The sequence below is a fragment of the Melopsittacus undulatus genome, chromosome 1 (assembly GCF_012275295.1).
Source record: "Melopsittacus undulatus isolate bMelUnd1 chromosome 1, bMelUnd1.mat.Z, whole genome shotgun sequence".
NCBI lineage: Eukaryota > Metazoa > Chordata > Aves > Psittaciformes > Psittaculidae > Melopsittacus > Melopsittacus undulatus.
The window spans coordinates 115754632-115767147 of NC_047527.1; the positions used below are offsets into that span (position 1 = coordinate 115754632).

General features: G+C 39.8%; 1 protein-coding gene across 1 annotated transcript in view; it reads right to left on the reverse strand.

Moving 5' to 3' along the window:
• KIAA1217 (KIAA1217 ortholog) overlaps positions 1-12516 on the reverse strand; it is a 379558-nt gene that overhangs the window by 350873 nt on the left and 16169 nt on the right. Inside the window, exon 2 of the mRNA XM_034064748.1 lies at positions 539-653. Within this exon, the coding sequence (XP_033920639.1) occupies positions 539-602 (64 nt within the window). The 5' untranslated portion in view covers positions 603-653. The remainder of the gene's footprint in view (positions 1-538; positions 654-12516) is intronic.

A 12516-nucleotide genomic window follows, 5' to 3' on the forward strand; every position in this document is an offset into this window, starting at 1 on the left:
TCACCTAACAAATTTTAGCAACATAGGGAAGATGTTATGGAGTTTATAGTGTGTGAAGGAAATTAACACTATTCATGGCAGAAAAAAACCCAACCAATATCTTCCCAGAAACTTGTTATTTTTAAAAGAGGGGAGCAAGAAGATGTTTCAGATGCACCTTCTATAACCTATCTTACCCGCACCAATGGTCACCTTTTGTATAAAAAAGGGATAATAAAGAGACAACTTGTATCTTAGTGATCATCTCTAAGAACTACTAACTCTGCCTCTCTATCCTCCCCACCCATCCAACACATAACGACCCCTCCTGAGGAAACTGTCTTCCAAGCACATCAGAAAAAAATACCCATACAACCATCACCACCCAGCAGACCTTCTTCCAACATACACAAAGCCAGGAGAGCATGATAAGGCATGCAAGAAGGGGCTGATGGCAGCATCCCATGTCACTGGGTTTTTCACAGCTACCACTGTGTCTAAACACAGGAGCAATGTGGGCAGGCAGTGTTTTACACACTGAAGACAAGGTTTCACTTACCCAGCTCCCTACAGGGGAGCGCCACACTCCAGCGGGGCGGCCGGGTACCTCTGCCATGGGGCATGCCGGGGCATCACAGCACGGCAGCTGCCGGCAAGCTGCGGCTTCAGGAAACCTAAAATAGGAGAGATGCAAGTCAAGAGTGGATGTGCCAAAGCCCCTTTCAAAAGCAGCACTGACAGCCTCCCACAGACATCTGCAGCATTGCCACAGCTGAAAACCCTGCAAGCAACACATCATCGAGGTTGACTAACCAAAACATTGTTTGTTAGAATGCAATTAAAGCTGGAAGTATGAGCAATTTAACAGCTATACACCAGAAAATAATGCAATGATCTCAAACCCAAACATTTTTAGCCCAGTAGTGATGCCCTGCAGCAGCTGTTAGCAACCTGATGATCTGACTTTTAAAATATCAGCTGCCCTTCAGCACTTCATCACATGGCAGAGTTGCCATATTCCTGAAAAAAAAATGTGAGCTCCCAGCATTTGGAATACTTTCAACTTTATTTCACCAATACCTATTTGCAAGCTTCATCCATTTGTAAATTACTTTTAGATATTATGAATAAAACCTGATCTCTAGAAGCAAGAAAGCTAAAAAAACACTAACATTATTTCCAGTCATTCAAGAATAACAGTGTGAGTTTGAAGATTAACAACTCTATTAATGAGATATGGGTTCAAGGTCATTGAAATAATGAGCATTATCAAAATTACACCAAACAACCTGTGAATCTACTGGAAGGCTGAGATATAATTAAGCAATTTGCCCTTTAACTTGCATCTGACAGTAGTTTAAGTGACATTTCCCAAACCTAAGGCCAAGAGTCCATATTCACAAAGTCTTGCAGGTTGATAATCACAGCCTATGTTCTCTCAAAACTCCAAAACAAAAAGCAGTGTTAAGAACACTGCTGGACAGCAAGGAATCACTGGCCACAACTGAAAACTTTTAGCTGCGTGAGTCTCAAGCTACCCAAAAAGCAGATGGCAGAATCCAAGTGCCTCTGCCTCTCCTTGTTCCAGTTTGCCAGCAAAAGAGCATGGCACTGGAAAGATGCTTTGATATTGTCTCCATCAGCCACATGCAGATGCACAAGAGGCATTTTTCAGAATAAACCCACAGAATCCATTAATAAGAACAACAGATACACATTTAGGATTAAAAGGGTTGATGTACTTGAACACGTACAGGTAAGTGAGCCAGGAGAAGGAAGAGGAGCCAGAGAGGTTTGCTGGGTTTATGTTTTCTGAATTGAGAATGGCAACACTGCCTATTTAAATCTGACTGCAGTCTACACAACCACAACTGGCATAGTCAAAATCTTTTGTATAGGATATACTTGATTAAATCAGCTTTATTTTCACCATCAAGTTGGAAAATAATTACTGGTTAAAAAAAAAATCGTATAAAATATCTTTTATCCAAAGATTGCTGTAGTTTCAGGACAACACAGTTCATTCTTCATACAAAACCAGAAGAGGCTAAATTGCTTGAACACAAAAGATAACTCAAATTCAACTACCAAGTTGTGCCCAGCAGCTCTGTAATAACTGTATACAGAACACAAACATGCTTTGTTGAGAACTCATAATATCTAATCAGTTATAATTGTAAATTTTATTTTCCATTTGTAAATTACCAAGGGAGATAACTAGAGAACAGGGGATGTAAAATAATATACTAGCTGGGGATATTTTGTTAACACACAAGCCTCTACCCATCCCTTCCCTAATGCCTGCAAAGCTCTTCTGCTTCTGAACTTATTTTAATTGTTAGTGTCTCTTTGAAGGTATTTCAACTATAACGCAAGCAATGCTCTAATGAATTCTCAGCTCTGTGATATTTTTCCAAAACAGTTCTTTTACATAAAAATTTGGACGCTGAGATGTAGTTTCCCTTGATTGTCCATCTCTGTTTCTGAGGAATGTCAATATTCTCATCCAGTGAGATGTTCCAGAGTTCCTAAACTTTAACCCGCCCCCCTCCCCCCCAAAAAAATACACCTTCTGTGGGTTTTTTCGTTTTCTCACATGAACCTGTTTTGGCACTTAACGCATTGCTCCTTTCTCCCCCTGCCTAATTACTGACTGGTCCTGCTAAGCTGTGCATAAGCAAGCACAGCTCTCTGGAGCCAGGGGAGGATGCTTGCAGGGTGCAGCCAGTGGCACAGCCCAGCCTGCACCGCAGCAATGTACTTCACACCTCTCCCTTAGAAAGTGCACCCTTTAGGCAAGCAGATTTAGTAGTTTGCATCTTTCCAAACTTCCCTCTGCCAACACTTATTTTTCAGATGCACAAGTAGTTACTGCCATCCTGAACTCCCAAAACACCACCAAGAGCTGCACTAAAGACACAACACACTGAGTACCTCAGCAGAAAGCAGATGGCAGTTGTCTCATGCTTAGAGCATCCAGACACCACAGCTCCTTCTGCTTAAGGGACACTTCTGACATTGTCCCAGTTAATGCCTTCACTATGACAGCATCTGACTACATTTTGCCACCAACTACAGTCCCACTGTGACAAGGACCATTCCAGAAGGGCACAGACAGTGGGCAGTACAACTTACGCCTTTGTCTCTTACCCCAGCAATGACAGGCAGACCTTTCAGTGAAGGAAAACTACTGCCAGCTACATCTGTAAGCTGAACTATCCAAAACTAAATATAATTTAAAAGGCAGGATTCCAGCCTGCCTTAAGAACAGATATGTTTTTTAAATAAGCTTTAAATGTGCTTCTTCAAAGCCAGCAGTCAATGGAACCAATATTCTACTTTTACCAGTCCTGCTGCAAAAGCCACACCAAGCTCACTGAAAATGCAGAGACAAACAAAAAGCCAGAAATTCCCTGCATTCTGCAGCACTCTGACAAATAATATATAAATGGGTGGAAGAATTCACCCATAATTAGCAACCTTGCTGACCCAGGCAGTTATCTTGTGTTTCTTAAACTAAAAACCAAGCATTTCCAGGTTGTAAAAAAGCAGTAACAAAAGGTCATTCCTCTGAAAACAGCAGCTGACAACTTCATACAATAAATAATACTATTTTAAAGTAATAAGTACAACATCTGCAACGTGGTAAACTTAACATATTAACACTGACAGAAATTATCTCTGTTCTCTATTAATCTGCATTCTTCACAGATGGTTATTCATGAAAATTAAGCATGAAGCTGAAAGGTTATCTATGGCCATATTAGCAAACATCTGCTTGCAATTCTGATTTCATGTTTGCATGCTATTCTTGGAAAAGCAACTGTATTTGAGAAGTACCAGATGTGACCAAGTGTTCTTAATCGTAAAATATTCTTTTTAGCAAGATAAAAGTTCAGTGAAAAAGCCAGGCCAGGAAAGAAATCATACTCTCTGAACACAGAAACTGCCTTATGCCACTGCTGCTGAATACTCCAGAGGAAAAGTGCTTCTGAAGAGGAAAAATAGCGTTTTATTTGGTGTGCCACTACAGATAATCACTCTTCATTTCTAAATATAAAACATTCAAAGGAATAAACATGAACTCAGTTTCAACTTTAAAGCAGAGAAGTTATGCATTACATGAACTGAAACACCTATTTACTCTCTGGCAGGGGGACTGACATGGTACCTTTCAACCTCCAGTGGCAGGAGCTCAAGCAGCTTCCCACAAACTGACTTGAGGGATCTTGACTTGCTCCCCAAATGACCTCACTAAGCTCTCTCACTGTCCACAAGAAGGAACAAACAGTTAACTGTTGGCTGGGAAGGTGTTGCAGGCAGCAGGCCTGTCTAGCCATACGAGGGAATTAATTTAGGACCAAGGAGGGAAGGGTTAATTCTTTCACAGAGTCTCGCTACACTTAACCTAGTTCCTAAAAATTATACATAAAACCCAAAAACAATGTTTCTGCACCTTCAGAATATTTGTTCATTGCATTTGATAGCTACATTCTTTGAACGAATAGGACTGTTAATTCAAAAGAAAATCTGCAGATTAAGTATCCATATATTTCTATTACAACACAAGATTAAATATGTACTCATGTAGCTCTTTCTAATATATACGCACACACAAATTTAGAAGTATATGTATATTCTGTTTATAAACTATCATGGACTCCTGTCTTTGCAGAGACAATGCCTCCGAAATTAAAGAAAAAAAGATAAATGTAAGAATGAAATAGTGGAGTGAAGGATTACAAACCCAGCCACCAACACTTATCAGTCTGATTCAGGGGCTTCTTCAAAAGAGGCTCATTTTAAACAAGGCAACCTGCATAACAAAAGGAAATAAAAACTGAAATCAAAACCCACCCACACGTCCGTCCCCTCTTTTCCTCTCCAACAGTTCTACTGGGTTTGAGAATTATTCTTCTGATGAGTCCTTGTGCAAAATGCTGAGCAACGCACTTGATTCACATCCCTAATAATTGTTCAGAGGAACTCAATACCATGTAAAGATTCAACTTTGGGAAAGCTCAGCTTCCCCCAGTACTGTAAGATAAGAAACTGGTGCACTGCCAAGCCTATCTTCAGTCTGCAGTTATTCTAGGTTTTTTGTTAGGGATTTTTTGTTTGTTTTGTCTGTGGGGTTTTGTTGGGATTTTTTTTTTGTGGGGGTGGTTTGGGTTTTTGCAGGAGTTTTGGTTGGGCTTTTTTGGTTTTTTCTTTGTTTTGGTGAGTAATTTTTTTAACTAGCTCATGGATTTAATTTAATCCCAGGTTGATAAAATGACAACACCCATAACATCTAAAGTAAAACTACAGGTGGCAAAGACCTGCATTGTTAGCTGATGCTGCTCATACATTCTTTTATTGAGGAACACTGATCACTACAAATCCCAAATATTAAAAAGGCATAAATTATCTCTTTATCTACAGAAAAAGGAGCTTGATCTGGAAGACTACTGTTTCTTAAAGTGTCATCTTAGATCCTTTTCATGTTCTAACAGCCTGGGACATTCACTGAATACACAGTTCATATTTTGAAGGTATTTCCACGACATGGCTCCTTGAGCTGGAGCTTCAAGACTATATATTATAAGCCTCACATGAAACTGGGTGAAATTCTGTATTTTGAAGCTCTACTTTTCGCTCTCCTCCCCCATTAGTTCACATGATTCTTTTAAAACTTAGATTAAGAATCCCAGAAGGGAGCATGCCATGCATCACACAAAGCTCTGGAAGGTGCAAGGGTTTGACCATGGCAACTGGCAGATCCCCACAAGGTGGCAGGCCCCTAAGCATCCCAGCCATCACCTCTGAGCCTGTTTTTCCAGCACTGGAACAGGAGTGAAGTCTGAGCCTGCTACAGACTTCTGTTTCAATATGCCAGACCTGCAGAATATTCCTCACCACCACAACAGGCAAGGGAAAAGAAAATAAACCAAAAATTTTATGTGCACTATCCCCTCTTTGCTTCCTGTTCCCTCAAGCACAGGAACACACACAAGGGGCAAATGATGAAAGAACCTGCCACTGCACATACAGGAGGTTTGAGAGCTGCCCTGAGAGAAGGAGGCTCTGCTCAGGGGAGAGTTGTGTCACATTAACCTGTACAAAATTTAAGTAATTGAACTGCATAGCACAACTTAAATTGGGAAGAGCCTGTTTCCCCTCCCATGCATGGGCCAAGCTGAGGTGATGTCTGCAGCCACAGAACAAAATGCAGAGCACACTCTGAGTTACCCCTGGAGGAAGGCTTGAGGACTTTTCCTGGGACAAACAGAGGCAATGTGATTATGAAATGCAGAAACAGAGGTGCAATGGAGCAAAGGCAGAGGAATAGGAATACCAGGAATCATCCATTTAATGTAAAAGCACAAGCTGAAATTCTTCCAAGTCTCTTCAGCAATGATGCATGATTCTATAAACAAAAGTAGCTCTTAACATACTTTCCACTTGAAATTAATTCCTCCAAATGGAAGAGTAAAGCAGAAAAGCTTCTGTTTTTGGATATATGAAAGCATCCAAATGCTGTTCCTTAAACACCTCTTCACCCTTGACATCATTTCAGGTGTAAACCAAGGGGTCTAACACCCCAGGAAAATGAGCAAATCACATACACACTCATAAAAGCGGTGTGTATGTAGCTTTTGTGCAAAAGAACGTGTGTATGTAGCTATGGTGCCTTGAAATCAGAAATCTAATCAAGAAAATAACTGTTTTCAGCAATCAGATAAGCTATAAAACTATTATTAATTCATATTGCAAACCTAACACTGCCAAGTCCCACTATATCATAAGAATACTTGTTGCGTAACTGCATGGCAAAAGCCAAAGAAAAAGCTTCACTTAGTGAAGTTGAGCAAAAGAACAGGACACCATAAGCTTGTGGCAGACACCTTAAAACACTTCACAAAGCTGTCAGATGGATCACTCCTACTTTTGCAAATGCAGAAACTGAGTCATAGGAAGAACATAACTCACAAAGCTCTCCAGTCAGCAGCAGGGGACAGTCAAATTCCTCTTACCCAGTGCTCAATCCACTAGGTAACACTTACTAAATCAAAGTTTTTATTTCATGTCTTCGACTATGTCTCAGAATAATTTGATTAGACATTGGACTCAGGTCAAATTGACAGTGTAACCTAAAATATATAAAGACTACTTTCTTCTGTTCCTGTGGATATTAACATGTTCTGAATAAATTCCACAACGTTACCTGGACCACTATTTTTCACACAGCTATCAAATGAAGGTATGTCAGAAGACACTTGGAATACTTCCTGGCACTGTAGTGGTGCTTTCATTTCAGCAGCACCTCTAAAGACAGGACAGTGGAAACAAACTGCAGACTACCATTCCCTCCCTCTTTATCTGTCGTGCTATATTCAGAGTATATGTATATGTAAAGCAGTAAAAGCCTGGAAGCAAAAGGCTTCCCGCCAGTGCTCCTGTTATTGTCAGGACTGGCAGAATTATACTGCTGCTGCAGCAAGAGCAGCAGGCTTCCAAAGAAATGGAAGTGTATACAAGGATGTTTTACACAGCCAAACAAAATCTTCCTGCTAGTTCCCTCTGGCTTCAGACAAAAGCAGCAAACCCCAAATCAACACAATTCATGAGCACATAGGGACAGGCAGAGGCAGATGCCATGGTTTTACCTGCAGTTGAAAATTTTATGCTTAAAAAGTTTATGTTGGTATTAACTCCACTGTGAGGAATCAGCAGAGGACCTGAGCACTCCGTGTTGATGATGTAGCACAGGACACTGAAAAATTCAGATCTTACCTGCGAATGCTGCTGCTCCAGCACTGAAATGCACATAACAGTACGTTACTGAGAATAGCTTGCTGAAAGACAGCTATTCCTGTTTTATAAGATGACAAGTAATACACTATTAAACAAAGTCATTAAAATTTTATCACAACTGTAATATCATTTCTTGTAATTAAAAATAAAAAAAATGAAAGCTAATAGTTGTTTCTTGGTTTTGTTTTTGTTTTTTTTTTTTTTTAATCACAAGTATTAGCACAAAAAATGCTGGTAGTAAAAAAGAAATGTTGAAAGCAATTCATACCTGAACAAAAATCAGTTACTGCTCTATTCCACTAACCTACAGGAAAGCTGTTAATCTCGATATTCAGGATTCTGCACAGCAGGGTTGGGTTGTGAAATAATCCTTTTAAAGTTGAGTTTCAGCAACTGACAAAGGCAAGTGTTAGCTGAATTCTATTTATGGCATTCATCCAAATATCAAATAAAGTTTTCCTGGCTGTGTTTCAGTCATCCCTATTCACAGCTCACAGTACTTTTATAAAATGTAGGCAGGCAGGATATAAAACCTGTGTCTTATTTGTATCCAATTTTATACATCTCAAAGAGGGAACAGCATTACTCAGTAATTACCACCTCGAGAAATGGGCCAATAATGACTTACTGAACAGTCTATCCTGTGCAGTTGTAAACTCCAGACAAAAACCTGAGAACTCGCAAGACACTTCTCAAACACCACAGTGAGAAAAGCAGAGCAACTAAGGACAGACAGGACTACATGTATATGAACATAACAGGGTACCTCCCTGCTAAATGGCTAACCACTTCAGCAACATATTTGAAAGGCTTTACCACATATAAGCAGTAGTATTTAGAGATGCACATTGCCCTCATAAACAACTCAAAATGGGAGGAGGGTTGCAAAAGTAAATAAAAATCAATCTGTTCACAATACCTCAAGAATGACAAAAGAAATAAATCCAATGTTGCCATGTTTTAATCTTCCAGCATGCAGGAAGCCAAGCTAAGCTCATGTTTGGAAAGAATCCAAACATGATAGGTATGAAAAATTCAATTAAGGAATTCAAACAGCCTCATTTTGCCATACAACACCGTGATATAACAATGTTGTTATAACAATGGCATTTCTTTATTTCTGTTTCTATACTAAACTGAATTTTAAGGTTTTCTCCCCCTCTTCATATACTGTCACTACAAAGACTTAATTTCTCAAATGCTGTCCTGGTTTGAGCAGTAGCAGTCATTTTTCTCCTTCTTGGTAGCTGGTGCAGTGCTGTGTTTTGACTTTCCGGCTGAGAACAGTTGCTGATAGCAAGTATGTTTTGAGTTACTGCTCAAATGTTTGGTTTGTCCAAGGACTTTTCTGAGCTCGTGCTCTGTCAGGGAGGAGGGGAGGCCAGGAGGAAGGAGAGACAGGACACCTGACCCAGGCTAGCCAAAGAGGTATTCCATACCATAGCACGTCATACCCAGGATGCAATCGAGAGTTACCCGGAAGGGCTGGAGCTCTGGGGGAGGTGGAGAAGGTATCGGTTGGTGCTCGGTCGGGCAGAGTGGGGTGAGTTATGGGTTGGCGGCTGCTGAGGTGTTGTATTCTCCTCACTTGTTATTTCCTTTATCATTATTATTGGTGGTAGCAATAGTGATTTATGTTATACTTTAGTTATTAAACTGGATTCTCCTCCCCAACTCTCCAGGAGTTGGGGGACAAAGAGGAGGAGTGAGTGAACGAGTTGTGCGGCTTGGTTTAAACCACAACAAATGCTCAAAGAAACCTCAACACAGGATGACCAGAAAATATCAATAACAGCTATTTATCAATTCTTTAAAATGTTGCTGGTGTTTCAGAATCAAAGGTCATCAGAATCATAGAAGCAAGCAGACCCTCCAGCCAGTTATGCTGCTTCCTGATTTGCAATGCACCATCCCAGTTCAGAGGCACACAGAAGCCCACCTGACCTCCAGTTTACTACTGTCTGAGAACAGCATTTCTCAGCCTTCTCAGGTATGCACACATTTTTCCAATTGAGTTATTTTTGCCACCTTTTCCATTTGCTGCAGAACAAGAAATGCAACACGTGCAATGAAAAACTGTATGTGCTTTTCCTGTCAAGGCTGTGCCACGATATTTGACATGAAGAACAAAAGTGTACAGGTATTCAGACACATTTTCAATACATTGCAGTCCCTCTTGGCATCAGTATTTTTTGTAAGCTCTGGATGTAGAGGGTCTGTGCATGAGACTTGACAGTGACTCCTAGCATGATGTCTAGCATCAGGCTTACAAACCATCATCATGCTTGTTTCCTTACTCATTTTTATAAGATACTGACATTAAAAGGTTTTTTCTTTCATCATTCCCCTGAGATTTATGCTTCCTGCCATCTTTTTAATTTCTCATTATAATTCAACTATGTTTGATGATGAACATAGCTTTTAAAAGCAAACATGAAGTAATGTTTGACAAGCAATATTCTTAGGCACAGTTAAAAGAAAGCTTTGCTGAAAGCCTGACATCTGTAATGTCACTTCTAATAAACTGACTGATCACATACATGAAAGACATGTTGTGTGAAAGTGATGGAGTCTGAGACTCTTGTATCACACAGTTTGTCTCTCTGGTATTGCAAGATCCCAGAATAGGGGTAGAAATTCATCCATGTTAGAAAGCACTGAAAGTAACCAGACACAGCTTGGATGCTTGACACACATTTCATACAGTCACAAGGTATCTTGGAGCACTGAACATGAGTTCCAGATTGCCTGCTCAGCTTTCTGTCACATTTAGCACTAACAGCAGCTACTCTGAGCACATCATGCCAGAAACTGGGGGGGGGGGGAAGAGGAAAAGTTAAAAGAAGATTATAAATAATATCCTTTCTAGCGACCCTGAATGATATTACAGAAACATGTCTCTGAAAGATCTCCATTCTAACAAGCAGTGCTGGTGATCACACCAAACCTCCATTAGACTTGCAGATAGATACATGCAACTAATGAGGTACATTCTCAACTGCATGCAAACCTGAATGATAAATACTGCACCCGGAAGCAATTCCTCATAGAAATAAAAGATGAGGATTGTATGTAAAAACAGGTTTCGAAACTATTAAGCAAGTTCTTCTCCAAATATGGTCACACATGGCTCTTGGGAGAGAAATGGGAACCTCAGCCAGTTAATTAAAGGCAAAACACAGATAAAAGATTCCTTTCTGTGGCACAGAGCTAAAACCCCAATAGAATTGGAGGGAGACAGCAATGAAAGAATCAGTGGTGTAACTGCCCTGGAACTGCCAAGTTATGTGAAACTTAAGGATAGTCATAACAAACCAAGCTAAATATTCAATTAGCCCACATCTTTTCTCTGATAGCAGGAAACTACAGGGAAAGGCTTACAAGAACCAGAAAGTTTAAAAGAGTATTTCTATTATAACACCTTCTGAAGTCTGACTATCAGCTAAGACTAACTCCTTAGGATACAGGCTTCCCTAAATAGGTATACCCTCTGCAAATCTAACAGCTTCTTGAACTGTTTATCCTTTCACCACCCAAAACATCTGTCAATTCTTTCCACAATTAAATGGTGTACAGAAGAATTTAAAAAAAAATAAAAAAAGGAAAAATCTGTCTTACATTTTAAATTGCTGCCTAACCATTGCATTGGGTGTCTCTTACCTCTGAAATCATGGAAATAAATAAGCACAGCTTATTTATCTGCGCTACATACCATTTATGATGTTTCTCCTCTCCCATTTGTTCAAATCTTCTTCAGTTTGGTATCTAAAGTTAAACTATGCAACATTTTGTATACGCTAAAGCTTGACATTGATTCAAGGAAAGACAACATAATAAAAGAGAAGTCCACTGAGGGTTAGAGTTTGTGGATATAATTGGCAAGCATGCAGACAAAGATTATAGCTGGATGGAGATAGTGTACCTATCAAAAGCTTTTGAGGATTCCAACATCCTTTGTCTAGGTCTATCCCACCTCACTTCCCAGTAAATTGAGTCTGCTATGACCAGCTTCTCGAAAGTCATACGCAGCTATACTTACAGATCTCTTCAGCTCAATTAAGTTGTCTTTACTTATTGACTTCTAAGGGAAAGAAAACAACTTGTATTCAGTTTCTTCAACAGATAACTAGTATCCCACTATATAAACTGTTTGTTTCAAATGCCAGAGTACATCACCTGTCTTTGCTCTATGTCCAAAAGGTGAATTCAGCAAAACTAAAGCCTGTTGACTCCTTGACTCGGGGGCAGAAAGGTAGCAATCTTCCTAAATTAATTCTTTTGCTATTGTATTAATGTATTGAAATACCTGTATGGCAAGGAGTACTTGAATTTACTCTAGACAATATAATCCCCTCATATTATTTCCCCACCTTATTAAAGAGCGACTCCATTCGAGTGCAGTTCAAATTTCAAGGTGAGGAGGAAGGTGCTGTCTAGAATTCAGATATTAAATTGATATAAGATTTACTCCCAAATGAAACCAACACACAGGCTAAGGAAGGGCCACTGATCACACTCACACAAATACACTTACGAACAAGAGACAATGGAAGTTCTTCATCACTAACAAATGCAAAGAGGAGTTTAAAACTGCTGAATATGCTGAGTGTGCCTGGAGCACAGACCTCCAGGAATACCCAGAAAGTCACTTTCAAAGGAACACACTCTTGATAAACAAGTGTAACTCTCTTTCTTAAGGTAGCAACATGGCAGTCACATCACCCAATAGGTTCTGAACCT